Source organism: Bubalus kerabau, chromosome 17 (genome assembly GCF_029407905.1).
Source record: "Bubalus kerabau isolate K-KA32 ecotype Philippines breed swamp buffalo chromosome 17, PCC_UOA_SB_1v2, whole genome shotgun sequence".
NCBI lineage: Eukaryota > Metazoa > Chordata > Mammalia > Artiodactyla > Bovidae > Bubalus > Bubalus kerabau.
In genome coordinates this window covers 6,073,479-6,094,289 of record NC_073640.1, presented here as the reverse complement: position 1 = coordinate 6,094,289, position 20,811 = coordinate 6,073,479, and the positions used below count along the sequence as shown (strand labels likewise).

The 20,811-nt window shown below is 43.2% G+C and overlaps 1 protein-coding gene across 3 annotated transcripts in view; it reads left to right on the top strand.

Moving 5' to 3' along the window:
* The window catches only part of ADAT1 (adenosine deaminase tRNA specific 1), a 37,408-nt gene extending 18,298 nt beyond the window's left edge, over positions 1 to 19,110 (top strand). The window contains exons 9-10 of one of the 3 annotated variants that reach the window (XM_055554401.1): positions 5,314 to 5,400; positions 18,751 to 19,110. In XM_055554401.1, the coding sequence (XP_055410376.1) occupies positions 5,314 to 5,400; positions 18,751 to 18,916 (253 nt within the window). In that variant the 3' untranslated portion in view covers positions 18,917 to 19,110. Of the gene's footprint in view, positions 1 to 5,313; positions 5,401 to 7,981; positions 10,546 to 18,750 lie in introns of those variants that run through there. The other 2 variants (XM_055554402.1, XM_055554403.1) reach the window with 2 other exon arrangements.
* Positions 19,111 to 20,811: the final 1,701 nt, after the last annotated feature.

Sequence of the window (20,811 nt, the reverse complement as noted above, 5' to 3'; positions counted from 1 at the left end):
GATTTGCATCTCTCTAGTAATTAATGATGTTGAGCAATTTTTTCATGTGTTTGTTGGCTATCTCTATGATGGCCAACAAAACACTTGAAAAGGTAGTATTTACGTTTTTGTGTTTATTGCAAACAAGGAGATAATAATAGGAATCAGATAAAGGACCCTCATTTTCCAGAAGCTTAATTTTACTGTTTGCCCCAAAGTGGCAAATCCTTTTAAATTCTCTTTGCTCTGAAGAGGCATATCCTCTTTCCATCCCACACGAGCTACCACAGCATCCTGGAGAGATCATTGCATGGCTCATTGGATTATAAGAGAGAAGGATAAGAGAGTGAACAAACAAAGTGTGTCCAAGTGCGTTAGAATAAAGATAGGCCTAGGTTGAGTGTGAATATGTGATCTTTAAAAAAAAATACGTATGTATGTATAGCTTTCCTAGCTCTTTGACGCACCAACCAGCAATGTTAACCAACTCACCAGGGAGACGTTAATATCTAAGAAAGTAATCCTCACTGCTAAAAGGAACTAGGGTTTATTGGAACGTAGCATCCAGCAGTCACCAAGATGGTTTTGCTCCCCAGATGACATGAATGGTTATTGTTGGGTGAGTCTCTTTGGCAGAGAAGTTATTAAATGTAGTCACTCTGTTCTGTTGTTGAACAAGTCTTGAGAAAGGTCTTATTTCTTTGGAGGGAGATCTTTTCCAGCAAAGGAGAGATTCCCAATTTATCTTTGTAGATATAACACCTAAACATTATTCATGAGGTGACTTAGACCAAAAGCACTCAGAAAGTACCATTCAGTGCCCCAGAGGGAAGAATGTTGAAAACATTTGCAGATCTGTTCTCAAAAAGTTGCTAAGCTCTCTGTCACTGACTGCTTCTCACGGTGACGCTAGAGGCCTTGACGTTTCACCACAGTGTTGGTGCTAAACAGAATCCAGCAGACTCCTTCCTGTGAGGCTTAAGTGCTGTGTTTCTTTAATGAACCTTGAGTGGGTCCCTTCTCCAGACTACAGAGCATCGCATGGTTGATTGCTGAGGCTCCTTGTTCCTGTGAATGAAATTCCTTGACATATTTCATTAATGTTCTGTAATTCTATAGCCAGATGTTCTTTCATAGTTGTTCATCAGCAGCCACTGGGCTTTAGCAAAAATTTCATGGGCTCTCCTAATCAGTATTTCAAAGGGAAACATGAGCATGTGGGGCAAGATATTAGCTTATTTTTTGTATTCCTCTTTTGCTGATTCTGGGTGATGTGGGCAGTGGAAATGTGGGCTCTGTAAGACTCTCTGCTGCTGCTGTTGCTAAGTCGCTTCAGTCGTGTCTGACTCTGTGCAACCCCAGAGACGGCAGCCCACCAGACTTCCCCGCCCCTGGGAAGACTCTCTAGACTTCCTGAAAATGTGTGGTCATGTCACCAAAAATGGTTTCAGACTCTTAAATCTAGAAATGAAATCTTTGATTCTAGGTAACAGTGAGCATATCAACTAACCTACCTGAAAGCATACATGCAATAAAGCGTAAATAATGTTTGTTTTTAACTGGGTAAAACCAACCGTGATATGGTACTAATTATCTGAAAAATATTTCTAAATCTTCCCTTTTTTGAGGGTCATGAACTTCTGGCTTTGCTCTTAATATGTTTCTGTTAGCTATAGAAACTTCATTCTCTCTCTTTTGTTTAGGCCTAGAAAGCACAGGGAGCTGCCAGACAGCCTCATTTCTTTGTCCTGTGTGAGGTTTTTTCAGGACCATCACTTCACTGCTCCAGTATATAGAACCATTTCTCTCTAAAGTGCCCTGGTTCTGTTACAGGAGAATAGCATTAGCACCTGAAATCCGTGTTTGAAGCATCCATGTTTAATTGTTTCTTACAAGTCTTTAAGTGTTAGGTTGATCTAGCTAGTTGGTATGCCAGTGAATGAACTAGGCAAAATATTATGTGAAGCTGTGAGGCTTGGCTGAAAGTAATTTCTTAATTGTCTAATCAGTCAGTATGAATTAATCAGTATTATTCACACTTAAACTACTGGATGAATAAAAGATTTAACATTACAGTTGCCTTTGGTGACCACCCTTTGGATATATTTTCACTAATATTGAACGGATTATTTTGTTCTTGAGTAATAATTTTCAGTTCTAATGCAATTATATAAACACTTGCCCTGTATTTTAATTCTGTAATTTTAGTTCAGTTTCAGGGGATTGGTATTTCAATCTGACAGTTCTTACTTAGTGGCAGCTTTAGCTCCAGCTCCTTATTAGCTCTACCAGCCCACTTTATTGAGTGGAAAAAATATGAGCACTTTGAGCTACAGGAATTTCACTTATCTGGCCTCTTTCTGGTACACTCGCAATGGCCCAATACATGGTTCTGTATAAGAGGCTCTCATACAATACAAGCTCCCTGTCAGAGAAACTCATTTTATTTTCTTTATAGAAAAAGAAACTGTAGTAATTTTATTGAAATCTATGTTTTAAGTGAATACATATCAAACTTAGAATATTTTATGTGTATATGTATGTATGTCTCTTTCTGGGCATTCTGTTCTGTTCCATTGGTCTGTTTTTCCCTACACCAAAGCCATACTCTTAATTACCATAGCTTTATAATAAGATGATATCTGTTAGGGGAAAAGTCTCCTTGCTTTGTCTTTCAAGAGTGTCTCGGCTTTCCTTAGACTTTAAAGATTTGACATCTTTCATTGTTAAGTCTTCAAACCAGGGATATGGTGTCTATCTCGCTATATAATGCTGGTGCCAAACTGGCAGTTGTGCCCAAATTTAAATAGTTTTGAAAGTTCACTTATTTAGGTCTTCTTATATATATTTCAGTAAAGTTTTATGATTTTCACATCTTTTATTAGATTTATTTCTTGATGTTGTATTCGTTTTCTGTTGCTGTATAACAGATTACACCCTCACCCCATGGCGGGGTGGGGAAGAACACCTTAGTGGCTGAAAACAGCAATTAACATTAGTTTACAGCCTCTGTAGTTCAGGAATTTGGGAGGAGCTTAGCTGGATAATTCTGACTCCGGGGCTCATGCGGTTGCGCTCTATTATGGCAGCCAGCATTGCAGTCACTGAAAGCTTGACCAGGGCTGGAGGATCCGGTTTCCAGTAGCTCTCATGTGACTGCCAGGTCAGAGCTGGCTGGCTGTTGGCAGGAGGACTCAGTTCCTCTCAACCTGGGTCTCTCCGTGATGCTACAGATATTCATCTTTACCGTGTGATGGCTGGTTGCCTCCCCCCCCCTCAGCGAGAGGATGCATCCCAAGAGAGCAGGGCAGAAGCCACAGAGTCTTTTATGAGTAGCCTCAGAAGTCACACTCCAACCCAGTCTTGTAATGGTTACTGGTGTCAGCCCTGTTCCACGTGGGGTGGCATTGCCTAAGGGCTTGAATGCCAGGAGGCAAGAATCACCATTCAGTGATGCTCCCACTGATGCTGTTTAAGTCATTTCCTTTATTTCATTTTCTGGTCATTGCTACTGCAATCAACTTCTATTTTGTTTATTTCTCTCTTACAATAAATGTGTCCAGCAACATTGCTAACTCTTACTATTCTACTAATATATGTATGAATTCTTTTAAAATTTTTTAATGTAGACTATCTTTTGCAAATAGTATTTCCTTTCCAAGTTGCCACTCCTTTTATTTTTTTTCTCACTTACTGTGCTAACCACAGGTGACAATGTCACAATCATCTCTGAATAATGTCTTCAGTTTTTGCTTTTCAATCTTTATTCCTTTTATTTCTTGTCTTACTAGCCAGACCTTCTGTATAACGTTGGATAAAAGCATTGATAGCAAGTATCCCTCTATCATTCTTGATTTTGAGAACATGTATCAACTGTAGGATTTTTATAGATACCCTTTATGAATTTAAATACTGTCTTTCCTAGTCCTAGTTTGCTGCTGCTGCTAAAAGGTTTTAAATCACTCAATGGATGTTGAATTATAACAAATGCATTTTCTGTACATATTTTCCTTATAGTACTTTTCTCCTTTGGTCTGTTAATGAGATCCATTAGTTTTTTGGTTGTGGTTTGTTTTTTTTTTTGTTTTTTTTTCATGTTAAAGCAGGCTACTTCCCTGGAGGTCCAGTGATTAGTTCTCTGGCTTCCTTGTGGCTCAGCTGGTAAAGAATCCGCCTGCAATGTGGGAGACCTGGATTCAGTCCCTGGGTTGGGAAGATCCCCTGGAGGAGGGAAAGGCTACCCACTCCAGTATTCTGGCCTGGAGAATTCCATGGACTGTATAGTCCATGGGGTTGCAAAGAGTCAGACACAACTGAGCAACTTTCACTTCACTCCACTGCTGTGGGCCTGGGTTCAATTCTTGGTCTGGGAACTGAGATCCCACAAGCTATGCAGCACAGCACAGCCAAAACAAAAAGCAAACAAACAAAAAAAGCAGCCTTATGTTCCTGAATGCCAGCAGCCACTCAGGTTCCCCTTTAAGCAGTGATGTCTCCAGTAGGCTAGGTCCCAGCCAGGTAAGGGAGCTTTTCAGCGGACTACAGTTCCCTGTTTAGTATATGCCAGCGATGGCCTCTGTGTCTCAGCTGATGGTACGATTTTCAAGGAGGAGATGGATATGGTATGTAAAATAAGACTGTACCTGGTTGGCACACACAATGCTTCCCAGCTTCTAAGTCAGCCCATGAATTGTGTATATGAGGGAAAGGAAGGAGGCACATACACTCTAGGCCCCAGCTGTTATGAAAGAGCAAAACCAAGAAGACCCAAGTAACTGGTAAAGAATTCACACTGACTTCCTTCACTACTTCAAACTATGACCATCATGAAGCTTGATTCAGAAGCAAAGGACTTACCTCCCAAGGACTGTAATCCCCATAAGGAGGAATCTAGAGATTCTTCCTCAGGTGCCTGGGCTGAATGGACTTTATAACCACAGTTCATATAGGGAGCAACACTCAAGTCTCTGAAACAAACCTTTCAATGTCTTGTAAGCAGTGTTACCCAAGGGCCAGCTCCCTTGAAAGGTGGTAGCCAAATAACAGCTGATGGGTATCCTTGGGGGCAGAATTTAGTAATTCCCTCTGCGTTTAGCCCATTTCAGCCTGTCACCTTGATGATTTCACTGCTGATAACGTTTATGAAATGAGAATCATTTTTGTGTCTCAATCTAATCAGACTCTCAGATCTGGATTTTTCTTGCCAAGCATTGGTGAAAACAGGGGCTCAGGACATTCAGACCTAGAAAGATACCATGTGAAGCCCAATATCTTTGATGGTGGCCTGGTGCGTATTAAACACTTAATAAATCCTCTTGATCGTTTTTCAAACAGATCCCGAATCAGCAAAATAGAACTCTTTAGATCATTCCAGAAGCTGCTAAGCAGTATTTCAGAGGACAAGTGGCCAGACTCACTCAGGTGATGCCTTTGACCTACATTTTTTCATATTTATGAATGGCTGGAAGTTTTGGCAGGAGTGATGTTTCACTAGGCCAATGAGTACTTAGTACTGACCACATGCTCTTCAGTCCCTATAGCCGCAGCTGCAGACATGTGTGTGATCTGAGATGTGATGGGGCATAGTTGGTGGGACAGAGTCACAGAGCCTGCGGGTGGAATTGGGCCCAGCCCATCCCAGGCCCTCCTTTAGTCCAGCTCCAGATGGAGAGCACTGTGAGAATGTGAGCGCTGAGGTGTCAGTGTATGCTGTTGGGAATATCATTCTTTTTTTCTTTTTTTCAATCAGTGGTTGTGAACTAAAGCTCGAGGACTTAAATTAGTTTCCAAACAGGAATGTAGAGACTATAAAACCACTTGATGAGCAGGTGGGTGGGGGAAATTCAGACGCTCACAGAGTCAGGCCAAATCTCACTGGGTAAGGGCACAGTGCCCACAAACTGACCTCACTTGGTAACACCAGCCGCATTCTAGGGGGCCCCAAAGCCACTCAGGTTCCAACTACCCACTCAGGTTCAGTAATTCACTAGAAAAACTCAAAGAACTCAGGAAAGCACCATACTTTGAATGCCTTTTATTGTAAAAGATACAAATAAGGGCCAGACAAAAGACAGGACGCACAGGGCAAGGTCTGCAAAGGTATCCAGCCTGCTACTTCTGTGTCCCCAGGAGGCATCACCCGCCCAGCACATCACTGTCTGTCACCGACCAGGAACCTGCCCCACGTTTCAGTGCCCAGAGTGCTTACTGGGGCTTCCTCATCCAGCATGAGTTATGGAATCACTGGCCACACGATGTGACTGAACTCAATCTCCACCTTCTCCTCTCCCCACCCCAGGATGTCAGATAGCAGATGACTCAGGGCCCCAACTTTGTAATCTCATGGCTGATCTCTCAGCCACAGCCAGCCCCTCCTGAAACTATCTAGGGCCCACCATGAGTCACCTCGTTAAGCAAAAAGTTGAGACCCAAAGGGTCCACCATGAATAACAAAGACACTCCTATCACCAAGGAAGTTCTGAAAGTTTAGAGGTTCCCTCCCAGGAACTGGCAAAAAAGACCAGCCAAATTCTTCTTTATACAACAGTGGGGAAGCCAGGGAGTAGCTAGACACTCCATATGAAGAGGCTGCTGCCTGTTTGCAGCATCATGTATCCTGCAGTCGGTGCCAGTGCCCTCCAGCCATCCATGGTCAGTTTGCTTGTTTCTTGTCTGGAAAAATCAGTCAGATTGGAACTGGGTGGGTTGCTATACATTCTATGCCTTAAAAACAAATCTGGACTTAGGTAAGGGGAGACTTCATTTGAAGGCTTTGTTGCAGTAAGAGACAGGGCCTGTTTCAGCAGGTGGAGAAGGACTAATGCAGTAGCAAGAGCATCGCAATCTTAAGGTCTGTAAGCCTCTCGAAGAGCAGGTGCAAAGGAGAAGTTTTGTCTAAGCAAAGTTAGAGCTGGAAATGTGGGAGTGAGGTGAGCAGGTAGTGTGACGGGACCATTGAACAGGAAGTGTCAGTCCTCAGGAGGGGCTGTTAAAAGAAAGGGTTGGTACACCTGCCTACGCCGGCTCAGAAGGAGTGGCTCTGAGTTTGGGGGTCTGCAGGAAGGAGAAGCATAACTGGTAATTAATATTTGGTCAAATTATCAGGCATTTTGATGAGATTTTCTCAGTGGGTACAAACAGTTCAGCTAATCATTAAGAGACAAAAAAACAGGTGTTTGGAGGGTCCGTGTCCGGCCTTGTCACAGGTAAACCAGGGGGGCACCCATGAGTCTTAAGTCATGAAGAAAGGTGGTTCTTTCCAGTCTGCCATTTCCCACACACAGGAATATAGGAGGGAGGTTTCTTAACCATCGCTTGTTTTAGGAACTGAGGGCTCAGGTAAAGGTTAAGGTTGTCATGCGTGTAGCTCCCATCCATTAACCACCGAAAAGCTATGGGCAGTTGATCAAAGACCTAGAATCAGTGTCCGCTACAGTTAGCAACTCGGCTCTGCGCTGTAGCCAGTGAAGAAACAACGGGTCTCCTAAGATCTTTGCAAAGAACGAAAGAGTAGAAGCAGGGTAAAACCTGACTCAGTGAGCTCCGAGTCTCAGTTTCTTCAGCTATGAGATGACAAGGATGTAGTTCAAGGTCGGGGCTGGGTCAGGAAGAGGACTTTGAGAAGCCTGACTCAAATTTGATCAAAGGTAAGAATCTTTGTCTCAAGAAAATCTTTTTATGTGGGTGTAAGTGTTACATGACTCAGCACATTAGCCATTCTTCAGCAGTCAGAGACACTGAAGGATTTGGGAAGGGGTGTTGGCTTTGATTACACGGGAGACTATGACTAAGATGAAAAGTACTTTGGGAAAATGCAGTTGAGAAGTGTCTAACGGCTCGATCTACCAGTGAAGATTATAGCCACGTAGAAAACTTTAAACCAAGTAGTAGACACAGTTATTCTTTTTTATCTGATTCCACCAGGACCGAAAAAAGAAAAGAAAAAAAAACAGACTAGTATTCTGTTTATTTTTACCTATTTTAATCCCATGTTGTTTTCTAGTGAATTTCCTACAAAGGAGCTAAGAGTCACTCTAAGACAGCATAACAGAATCCTTCTGTTCCCAAGTCTCTCCTAATAAATCTGTCCGGCCAGTTGCAGAGGTGTCTCTCTGGCCACCGTGGTGAGCCGTCCATTGAGAACGTGTGTGCTTGGTGGTGTGTGTGCATTAGGGCGCAGAAGCTAGCGACGTACCGAGAGTACAAGGAGGCTGCGTCCACGTACCAGCAGGCCTGGAGCGCGCTCCGGAAGCAGGCGTTTGGGTCCTGGATCAGAAACCCCCCAGACTATCACCAGTTTAAGTGAGCAACAGCTGTGATCCATTCATTCATCCTGGACTTCTGTCTTCCTACATGCTGAACAGGCCTTAGATTTTCTTGTGGCTGATCAGGAAAAAAGACTGCCATCTACCAGAGCGGTAGATTTCTTCTATGTCAGATGGATGGAATTTTGGACACGAAACAAACTATACTTGATTGAACTATGCTTTCAAACTCTGATGCTGGAGAAGACTCTTGAGAGCCCTTGGACAGCAAAGAGATCAAACCAGTCCATTGTAAATCCTGAATAGTCATTGGAAGGACTGATGCTGAGGCCGAAGCTCCAATACTTTGGCCACCTGATGCAAAGAACGGACTCATTAGAAAAGACCCTGATGCTGGGAAAGATTGAAGGTAGAAGGGGAAGAGGGTGACAGGATGAGGTGGTCGGATGGCATCACCAATTCAATGGACCTGAACTTGGGCAAATTCTGAGCGATGGTGAGGGACAGGGAGGCCTGGGGTGCTGCAGTCCATGGGATTGCAAAGAGTCGGACACTACTTGGCAACTGAACAATAACAGTACTTGACTGAAGTAGCTCTCTGCTAAAACAGCATCCTGCTAATGACCTTGGTGTGTGTCCTGTATTTTATTGCTTCTCTAAGAACAAGAATTTGGAATGTGATGCTGTAGAAGTACTCTGCAGTAGCTCCATTTTGTGTGTTCCTCGTTGATTCAGCAAGTATTGGGCTGACATGATGTTTGAATCTCTGCAAACTTTAGAGCTTCACCTGTCATAATGGACATATATTTTGTATACCCAGCCTTGCTTCCTTTGAAGAACCACCCTTTTCTGCTTTATCCCTGAGACTCGGGTGAAGCAAACTTTCCTCATTGACTCCAGCAGTGTGAGCCAACCCTGAACAGTCCTGGAACTAATACCAGAGCGATCGGGAAAGATTCCCTCTCTTCTCGTATTGGGAGCTGTGAGCACCAGGTAACCCAGGACTGCCTGGGGCTGCTTTTGCCCACTGCCCAGAGACAGCCAGCTGGAGAACAAGGTGATGAAGGAAACAGCCCAGAGGATGAAGGCTCTCGTGACCTTGTCTGGGTGCCTGAAACTAGTGCCCAGTCTGGACTTCAACGATGTGAGATAAATCGCTCTTGTTATTTTGAGTAAGCCCCTTTGACTCCGTTTTCTGTAACTTTCATTGGAAAGAGTTCTGTCTAAAAGGCCAAACAAAAGTCCCTATAGCAACTCAGCAGCACACCTAGAAACCAGGCCTGTTTTTCCTAACATCTAGTATTCAACTCGGAGAAGGCAAGGGCAACCCACTCCAGTTCTATTGCCTGCAAAATCCCATAGATGGAGGAGCCTGGTGGGCTGCAGTCCATGATGTCGCTAAGAGTCGGACATGACTGAGCGACTTCACTTTCGCTTTTCACTTTCATGCATTAGAGAAGGAAATGGCAACCCACTCCAGTGTTCTTGCCTGGAGAATCCCAGGAACGGGGGAGCCTGGTGGGCTGCCATCTATGGGGTCGCACAGAGTCGGACACGACCAAAGCAACTTAGCAGCAGCAGCAGTATTTAACTCTCAACCTCTTCACACTCTAATATACTGACTGAAAGTGGAAGTTCTCTGTGTTGGGATTACTCAAGGACCTTGTTCGTTCTTGAGTATTTCTTTATAGCTTTAAATATTTTTAATAACAGCTTTATTGAGATGTAATTCACATACCAAAAAATTCATCCATTTAAAATGTACAGTTTAGTGGTTTTCAGTTTATCCACAAAGATGTGCAAAATCACCACAATCGATTTTAGAACATTTTTGTTCTAAATTGGGGGTGGGGGGTGCTATCTGATCCAGTACAGTACCCATTAGCAGCCACTCTTCATATCCCCTCAACACCCCCACTAACCCCAGGGCAAGCACAATCTATGTTGTGTCTCTATGGATTTGCCTATTCTGAACTTTTTATATAAATGAAATCATACAATATGTGGTCTTTTGTGACTGGCTTCTTTCATTTAACATGATGTTCTAAGACTCATAATGTTGTAATGTGAATTGGTAACATCATTCAGTACTTTATTCCTGCTTATGGGATAAAAATTACATTCAGTTCTATGGATATACCACATTTTGTTACCTAATCATCAACTGATGGACTTTTAGGTTATTTCCACTTTTTGGCTGTTGCGAATATTGCTGCTGTAAACATTCATGTACAGGTTTGCATGTGAACATATGTTTTTAATATTTTTTTATTGCAGAAATAATACATAAAGTTTCTTTTTTTTTTTTTTGCCTTTTTATCATTGTAGCTTTTGGCGGGGATGGGGCGGGGAGGGGAGGGCAGTGGTGTGGCTTGTGGAAACCTACTTCCCCAATCAGGAATTGAACCTGAGCCATGGCAGTGAAATTGTCAAGTCCTAGCTACTGGACCGCCAGGTAATTCCCCCGTAACTTTCTCATATTGAGTTATCTTTGAACCTTTTTCTATGAGGAATCCTTTTAGGTGGGAGCAAAGACAAAAACCTCCACTACCGAAGGCCACACTTCCCACATGCTGCTTTAATCAACCCTTTGCCTGACCTGACCCCAAATCCTGTGATATAAGACACCTCAACTGGCAGAAGCTCTTATCCACAGAAGGTTATGCATCACTCTCATGAGATTCTGTTTTCAAAGATAAAGATTTATTTGAGAATGTAAGGAATTAGTGTCTTTTCTTTCCTAAAATTTATGGTGTTTGTCACATGTGTACAGAATGTGAAAAAACACCCATCAATTTAGACTTTAGAACAGAGACTAGGAAGCCCTGAAAGCTAGAGACCAGAGGTGTCTTCACTTTGGACTCTGCCTGTTTTGTGAAGAGACAAAAGGAGAGCTTAGACAGCTCACTCCCTATGTTTTGCTTTAATCTCTTAAAAACCCAAGTTTAGAATCTCACCTGTGCCTTAAAATCACATCTCTGCAATATTGGCAGGTTCTCAAACTTCATACATTTAGATCGTGTGTTTTTACTGATAACTACTTCCAGTTTTTAACTACATTTTAAAAAGAAACTTCTTACAGAAATTTTTAAATAGACTCAAAAATAGAAAAGCACAATCACCTCCATGTACCAGTCACCCAGACCAAACATCCATCAGCTTTATGCTGCTGTTGTCTGATCTTTTCCCCCTTCCCCTCCAATTTTGTTTTTCTTAGAACATTTTAAACTGAATTCTAGCTATCCTATTCTACCCAATAAAATTAACAATCATTCTTTAATATCTATTATGCAGGCTGTGTTTAGTTTCCCTTATTGTCTCAGAAATGTCTTTTGACTACTGATTTGTTCAAATTAGAACTCAAACAACATCCCCACAGTGCATTGGGTTGATGTATCTTTTGTGTCACTAAATCTCTAGCAGTTCACTCCTTTTTATGTCCTTGACAGATGGGTCATTTGTCTGGTAGACTCTCTCCCATCCAGGATTTGGCTGCTTATTTCCTCCAGTGTTGATAACCAGTTTCTCTCCCCCTCATATTTCCTATAAATCTGTGGTTACATGGAGAGGCTTGATTACAGCCAAGTTCAGTTCTTTCCAGGAGATTCTGCATACTTCTGTTACATTATATTAACCTATGGGAACGTGACATCAGGCTGTCCTGGTTTCAGTAACTGATCAGAGAGTTCAGTGGTACCAGCCTGATCCAACCCCTCACCCTCACCCTTTCACAGAATGGTTTTAGCAGCTGTGTCTTGAGGTCCCCAAGACCACCCTCAGATTGAGACAGTAGACAGACTCACAGAACTCAGAAAAGCTACTGTCCTCAGAGTTACCATTTATTACAGTGCAAGTCAGCAAAGAGAAAGGCGTGAGGGGAAGAGGGTCTGCACAAGCTTCTGGTTGTCCTCGCTGTGCCGATGCTTCTGGTGTCTCTGGCATGACATCTTTGCCTCGCTCACCCTGGAGAGCCTGCCCCTCCTGGAGCTAGCCAGTCCCCAGCCCGCTTTCCCAGCCTGGCCCCTGCCGGTCCCTTCACACTGATGGCTCTTGCCCACATTTCCTCCTCACCCCCAGTGCCTCCTGACCCACCCTGGTGCTCCCACGTGTGGCTCCTCCTGGCATGGCCTGCCCCCTCCTCCTGCACTTCAGAACACTCTCCTGGGGGATTCACACAGCACAATGCTGGGGGGCAGTGATGTCTGACCGTATGTGTGAAGTATCACTGCCAATCAGGGAGGCTCACCTGAGCCTTGGGTGCTGACACCCTATGATACAAAGGACAACCCCCCACAACAAAGAACTAGATTCTGCCCAAAATGTCAGTATTGCTGAGGTTGAGGAACCTGAACTAGGGATTATAGGTGTTTTTCTGTTTTTATTTTTGGAGGCCCCCAGAGGCTTGAGAGATCTCAGTTCCGCAACCAGGGATTGAACCTGGGCCACAGCAGTGAAAGCCCCAAATCCTAACCACTGGACCACCAGGGAACTCCCAGATTGTGAGTATGTCAAAGTCACTGGAAACAGTTCCTCTCTAGTTACTGCTCCAAATCTATACACAGTTAATTTTGTTTCATTTCCCTTTCAATTTTCAGGGGTACTTTTTACCAAAAAAAGTTATGTAAAATTTCAAACAATTTTTTTTTTTTTTAAAAGGTACATTCAGAAAGGTCTTCCATCTTTGTCCCCTGACTTCTGTTTCTTCCCCCAGCAGTAGCCATTTTTTTAGTTGGTGATCAGTTCAATTTGGTCACTAAGTCATGTCCGACTCTTTGCAGCCCCATGGACACCAAGCCTCCCTGTCCATCAAAAACTCCCAGAGTTTACTCAAACTCATGTCTCTTGAGTTGGTGATGCCATCCAACCATCTCATTCTCTGTCGTCCCCTTCTCCTGCCCCCAATCCCTCCCAGCATCAGGGTCTTTTCAGATGAGTCAGTTCTTCGCATCAGGTGGCCAAAGTAATGGAGTTTCAGCTTCAGCATCAGTCCTTCCAATGAATATTCAGGACTGATCTCCTTTAGGATGGACTGGTTGGATCTCCTTGTAGTCCAAGGGACTCTCAAGAGTCTTCTCCAACACCACAGTTCAAAAGCATCAATTCTTCACTGCTCAGCTTTCTTTATAATCCAACTCTCACATCCATACATGACCACTGGAAAAAACCATAGCCTTGACTAGATGGACCTTTGTTGGCCAAGTGATGTCTCTGCTTTTTAATATGCTGTCTAGGTTGGTCATAACTTTTTTAGTTGGTGATAAACATTTCAAATTCTTTCCTTTTGAAATACTCTGTGAATAGAATATTTTGTATTTTTGCCAGTGTGTCTTTTGGGTAGATTTCTTAGAGGTGGGATTCACTGTGTCGAAATGTAAATGAACACAAAAGTTTTCTGTATTGAAATCCGTCTTCAAAGTTCTGTTTCTAAATACAAGTGCAAATGAAAAAGCAAAATGTAGGACAGCATTGTAACATTCCATTTCTGTAGAAAAGGATGAAAGGTATATATCTATGTTTTGCTACACTGTCTCTGAATAGACACCTGGGAAACCACGAACACAGGCCTGAGGGGAAGGAAAGAGAATGGCTGGGGCCTGAGAGCAGGAAGGAGACTTTTCTTTGAATACATTTTATGATCGATTATTTTTAAAATTTTAAACCATGTTAGTATAATAACTTTTTTTATTTTTTTTTTCTTTTTAAATCAGGCATTTATAAACAAGAAAGCATACATTAATTACATAAAAATAGTTTTCGAATAGTAGAGTAAGTCGTCATATTGTCATTAGCAGCAGCAAAGGAGAGAAGGGGACGGCGATGCGGACGCTCCTGGCGGGCACCAGGGTGGAGCTGTGGTTTTTTTCCTTAATTGAAAAAAAAAAGTGTCGTTTGTGACTCCTGACTTAAAGCAAGAACAAGACAGCCCCCCAAGCCCGGTGAGCAGGCATGAAGGACGGGTGGGGTTGCCCAGGAAGCCGGTGGGCATGTTCTTCCTCTGTAATAACTTTTTTTAAAGTAAATTTTATTTTATTATTATTTTTTAAATCGTTGGCTGTGCTACGTGGCATATGAGACCTTAGTTCTCCGACCAGAGGTCAAACCTGCTCCCCCTGCACTGGCAGTACAGAATCTTCACCACTGGACCACCAGGGAAGTCCCTAAGTAAATTTTCAAAAATGAAAAAAAAAAAAGAAAAAATTTAAAGTTGTTTTAAACTGTAGAAACATCACAATATACTCAGAAGTGACATTATATAGGGAAGAGGGACTCAGCATGCTTTAGGCAGCTAATTCCACAGAATTCTCTCTTTGCTCACAAAATGTCTTCTGAAATCTGGCTCTTTCAGGGTAGATAACATTTTCAGCATGGTTTTCTCTTCATTCTGTGTTCACAAGTGGGTGCTAATGTTACGACTATGTGTGCATAACTTTTATTCTCTTTTTCTGTAGAGTTTTAAAAAGTTGGCTTGATTTAAATAATTTTGCGTATATATTCCATGTAGTCATTTCTGCCTCAAAGTGTGCAGTTAAATGCCTTGTTTTCTGAAGTTTTTCCGTGCCAAGCATTAGCTCACTGTCTAGGGAGCCAGCCGATGTGGAGAAAATGACCCTGGCTGGCTGCGGCGCCCTGCTGGGGAGAGGCAGGGCCCGCCAGTCCGGTCGCCTCCGTGGCTGGTGGAAGGCTCCCTCCACCTGGACCCGGGCAACACTTTGGGGCTTTCAGGCAACGTTCTGAGCAAGCTTTACCAGTTTGCAAGACCCAGGTCCCTTGCTGGAGAGTCAGATAGCTTAGGACAATGTTAGGTTTTTAACGGCCACGCCCTCCTGTGATGATATCTGGGGCAGTCAAGGGAGCTGTCAGGAGGAGTCCCCTGAAGCAGCAGGTTCTGGAAACTGGCAAACAGCTTCTAAGCAGAGAGCTAATGCGCATGTGCTCGCTTTCAAGGGCTCAGGCAATTCTTTCCACTGGAACAAAGGCAGCTACTCTGAAGGAATGGTAGGATACGCACAGAGCCAAGGAGGCATGTATTTTGGAGAACAAAACTTGATTTCCCAGCAGGAAGAGCTCTTTTTATGCCACATCTTGAAGAATCATATTTAATAGTTAGCTTCCACTTCTTCTAAACATGAATCCATTTAAACCTAAATATGTTTGTACTGGGTCTATGACTGACTTTCTGGAAGAATGTCCAAATGGATCCAAAACAAATCTTAAGCAGTACTTGTGGTCCAAGATGGGGAGGAAAATTCTGTAGAGAGATTCTTCAGGGCTGCAGGCAAATTCACATGCATTCGTTTTTTATTTCTTGAAACCAGGGCCCGAAAACTAATCAAAGGGGATGGAAGTCACAGCAGGGGTCATTGCTGCGTGGGGGAAGATGGGAGAAGGGAGTTGAGTAGAAAAAGACCCAAGGCAACTTCTAGAATGATGGATACATTCCATGTTTCAACTGGAGAGTTGATTACATGGATGTAAACATTTGTCAAAATGTATTAAGCTGTACACTTAAGATCTGTGCATTTTATTATATGGAATCATATCTCAATATAAAAATGTTAAAAAAAAAAAAACCTAGTCGTTATCCATGACTTGGCATAGTAGAATAAACTTTGGTTTAGATATTTAAGTGTTAATAATTATGTCCTAGTACCAATTGTGTCACTACTTCCTATATGGATGCAGAGAAAGCATTTAATCTCTGAATTTTAACCTGTCACCCTATCTAGAAAATGAGGCCCCAAGGTTAAGATGTTCAGTTTTTTCAACATTGAGATGAGATTTCTCATAAAAATTCTTAATTGGGTAGATAATGCAAAGAGAAATTTTCTCCAAGGAACTTAACTCATTGACACTGTGAGATATGTATGGCCTCAGTCATGTTGGTAACAAGAGAGGAATGGAAGTAATTTTTGTCTCAGTAACCCAGGCACTGTAATAACACTGTAATACAATGTAATAACAATGTATTAAAAAGCAAAGACATCACTTTTCCGACAAAAATCATATAGTCAGGGCTGTGGTTCTTCCAGTAGTCATGACGGATGTGACTATTGGACCATAAAGAAGGCGGAACACCAAAGAATTGATGCTTTCGAACTGTGGTGTTGGAGAAGACTCTTGAGAGTCCCTTGGACTGCAAGGAGATTAAACCAGTCCATCCTAAAGGAAATCAATCCTGAATATACATTGGAAGAACTGATGCTGAAGCTGAAACCCCAGTACTTTGGCCACCTGATGCAAAAAAGACCCTGATGCTGCGAAAGATTAAAGGCAGAAGGAGAAGAGGGTGACAGAGGATGAGGGGATTAGATGACATCTCCAATTCAGTGAACTTGGGCAAACTCCGGGAGATGGTGAGGGACAGGGAGGCCTAGGGTGCTGCAGTCCGTGGGGTCACAAAGAATCGGACACGACTCGGCCACTGAACAACAACAAGCCCCGGCTCTGGATTATCATGTAGATTTTTTGTCCCTCATCCCAGTGAGCTAGCAGGATGAGGAATTAGCTTCTAGAACTGTGTTCAGCACTGCTCTTCAGTCTCCAAATTCAGGAACTGTCTCAATAGGAAAAAGGCAAAGGCAGAAAGTCGCTCCAAGTGAGAACCCAGGCTGCCAAATGTTGGTCTCAAACACATGTTCCCTGAACTTGGGCTTGGCTCCATGAGAAGAGCTCACAATGGAAACAGTGATGGCTGTTTGCTCAGGCAGCCAAGAGAATGAAAAGCGCATTGAAACCCGGCAGTGTCTCCATGGGGAGAGGCACTGCGGGCCCCTGGGTGGTGAGACCAACCTGACAACAGAGCAGGATCACAGGGCCCATTCCCAGCATCTTTCTGCAGTTCAACAACAGGCCTTTATGTGCATCCTCTCAGGAAATCACGGAGAAATTAAACTGTGGGCAACCCAAGCTTTGCCCAGCAATAGATGCACACTCAACCCAGTTTGCCCTGTTTTCATTGAATTTGATTCAGTTAACTGAGAGAAAGCAAAGAGTTCTTTTCAATGTGTGTTCCCTGTCCCTCCCCTGTAAGATTTCACCAACTTCCTTTTTTTATCACTGCCCCTTGTGGACTATTTTGACCTCCAGTGTCAGACTTTATTTTTGGGGGCTCCAAAATCACTGCAGATGGTAATTCAAGCCATGAAATTAAAAGACACTTGCTCCTTGGAAGGAAAGTTATGACCAACCTAGATAACATATTAAAAAGCAGAGATATTACTTTGCCAACAAAGGTCCATCTAGTCAAGGCTATGGTTTTTCCAGTGGTCATGTATGGATGTGAGAGTTGGACTGTGAAGAAAGCTGAGCAGTGAAGAATTGATGCTTTTGAACTGTGGTGTTGGAGAAGACTCTTGAGAGTCCCTTGGACTACAAGGAGATCCAACCAGTCCATCCTAAAGGAGATCAGTCCTGGATGTTCCCTGGAAGGACTGATGCTGAAGCTGAAACGCCAGTACTTTGGCCACCTCATGTGAAGAGTTGACTCACTGGAAAAGACCCTGATGCTGGGAGGGATTGGGGGCAGGAGAAGGGGACGACAGAGGATGAGATGGCTGGATGGCATCACCAACTCGATGGACGTGAGTTTGAGTGAACTCCGGGAGTTGGTGATGGACAGGGAGGCCTGGTGTGCTGCAATTCATGGGGTCACAAAGAGTCGGACACGACTGAGCGACTGAACTGAACTGAGTGCCATTTCAGTTGGTATTTTCATGCTATACTTTGTCCTTTCCCCAGTGGTATTGTGACTGTCCTCCCAGCCCAGCACCTCAGTGACTGCCGGGCTGAGGAAAACAGCTGGCAGCAAAGAACTAGGCTTTGGGGTGAGGTAGCAGGAGTCTCCACCAACTCCAGGGTTCGGTCACCTGTGCTGACACAGGCAGATGGTGCCTCCCAGTTCTCTGCCTCTCTCATCAAAGATGAGGGCCGATGAGAGTTACTGTTTTGATTACATGTACTTTGGGGAAATTCTGTTCTAAAATAAAGGATGGCACATAAATTATGGTGCAAAGGTTGTAAGCCCAAATATATCCAGGAATTGAAAACCTTTAAAAAGTAGATGGAGTGAACTGGAAAGCTATTTGTCCAAAGAGGAGCCATTTTGTTGTTGTTGTTGTTCTGGCCAACTGTTGCCAGATCTTCAGAAATTTTTGAGGAGAAGCAAGAAAGTTGTATTTCTAGATGTATGTTTAGGGACCACGTAAGAGACACAGGCGTTCGGTTTGTAACCTCTGGTCTAGCAGAACAAAGATGGATTTTGGCTACAGATTTGAGTCTGAGTTGTGGCTCCAGGAGGCTCTGAGCGTCTGATCGTGGGTGGGTAAGTGCGTTTTCAAGAGTGTCAGTATCCTCACCTTTGACTGAGGGTGGGGTGACACCCCCGGCAGTGGGGTTGTGGCCATGAGCTGAGACACCGTTCAGCACAGGCTTGAGGAGGGCTGCTTGCCACATGTGCAAGGCCAGCCTTGGTCTCCGGCTGCTGCTCATAAGGGACTCTCTTTTGCAGTTTACTGATCCGGATTTCCAGAGCTGCTTCTAACAAACCTGAGAGATCATCCATAGGAGAAGCCTGTTGGGCAAATGATTTGGAGCCCCTTGCCGTGCACCAGGCTCTTCCCACATGCACCACCCCTTCCCACATCTGGAAGCAGCAGCTTGTCTCTAGCAGCTAAGGAGGCGAGGAAGCAGGGCTGTTGAGCACAGAGATATATATATATATAGATCCTCCTACCTAACTTTTGGGGCCTTGTCTTCGCGATGTCAACCACCAGGATTTTTTTTTCTCCCTGAGGAAATAAAGATGAAGAGGGGAACTTTAAATCCCCAGTTGTGCTTTTTTAAAGCATTCTACCATTCAGTCTAATGAAGAGTGAGGCTTTTGAGAATAAAAACATGTACACTGCCTCCTGAATTCTTGAAGCAGATGCTTGGGCTGCCTTTGGGATTGGTGCCCTGGTTGCGCTGTGCTGGGCCTTTGTGGCTGCACGGCCTCTCCTCTCATTGCAGGGGCTACCTTCCGGCTGCGGTGCTCCGGCTCCTCCTCGCAGTGGCTTCTCTTGTGGAGCACAGGCCCCGGGGCCCGTGGGCTTCAGCAGCTGCAGCGCATGGGCTCCCGGGCTCCAGCGCGCAGGCTGAGCTGCTCCTCGGCGTGTCCGCAGGATCTGCCCCAAGCCAGGTTCAAACCCTGGCGGAGTCTTTACCACAGAGCCACCACTCTTTCCCAACTCTTAAAAGACAGTAGCTGTTCCAAATTGTTTTTCCTAGATTTTTTTTAAAGTTTTGCTTTTCCACATTTAGATGTTTAATTCATCTTGAATTTATTTGATGCCGTATTTAATCTATATTCATATATATATACTAAAAACCCATTCTGAAGTAACAGATGAGCAGGTTCATCCCCCTCTGATTCTTCACGCCATGACTGCTGTATTTTAAACATGGGCCTCACTCTGGGTCTCCGCTGTGTTCCCTGGTTTGTGTGTCTGTTTCTTTGCCACAAGGCACAGTCTTAATTACTTAATTACTGCTAACACAGATCTCCCTGGCTTGTTTTTCTTAACATTTCCTTGTTATCTTGGCTTCTGCTCTCCAATTAATGGACTTTTGCCAGCAACTGTCAGATTACACAGACACACCTCTGATTTCAGTAAAAATTTCAATTTTTATTGAAACTGTATTAAACTCACAGGTTAATCTGGGGGCAATGTGCATTTTTATAGTCCTGGATGTTCTCATCCTTGAATATGGTGTATTAGGGTTATCTCTTTTTTATGTCCCTCAGTAGTAATCAGTTTTTTCATAAAGGTCTTACATATCATATTGTTTATTCCTATGCACATATTCATTTTAGTTTTATTGAAAATGAATTTTTTTTCCTATAATATTCCCTAATTGGTCATAACTGGTGTGTAGAAACATCAATATTTGTGACTGATCTGGTATCCACCAGCCATGGAGAACTTTCTTCTTCTAATTTGTATAGATTAGCTTAGATTTTTCTGTGTCGATTATCACAGTCTGTATATTACAGTGTTCCTTTCTGATTCTTTTGCCTCTCCTTTACTTTTCCTCTCATTATCTTAGTTTTATGCCAAAACAAAGTTCAGAAAAGCACTGATAGCAGACTTCTTAATAGCGTCATTGAGATATAATTCATATACCACAGAGTTCACCCTTCGGATTTCCTTTTTCAGTTACTGTTTTTAATAGGAATGCCTCTGAAATTTTACCATATTAAGTAACCAACTGTTGCGGTCCCATTTGTTAACTGGTTCATTATTTCCCTGATAACTTGTTATGCCACATGTTTTATACACAGATCAATTCCTGGGTTTTGTTCCATTAAAATATTTGTCTATACCAATGTCAGTACCACACTGCCTCATTCACCATAGCTTTATTTACTAAAATGTACATATTTGCTACATGTTTTTATGAATCCCCTTTATCAAATTAAAGAACTCTTAATTTACTTAGAAGTTAAATAGGTTTTGAGTTGTTTCAGGTGCTGTTCCTTCATCTGTTGAGATGACCATATAGGTCAGTGTCTGCAGGCCCGCACTCCTTT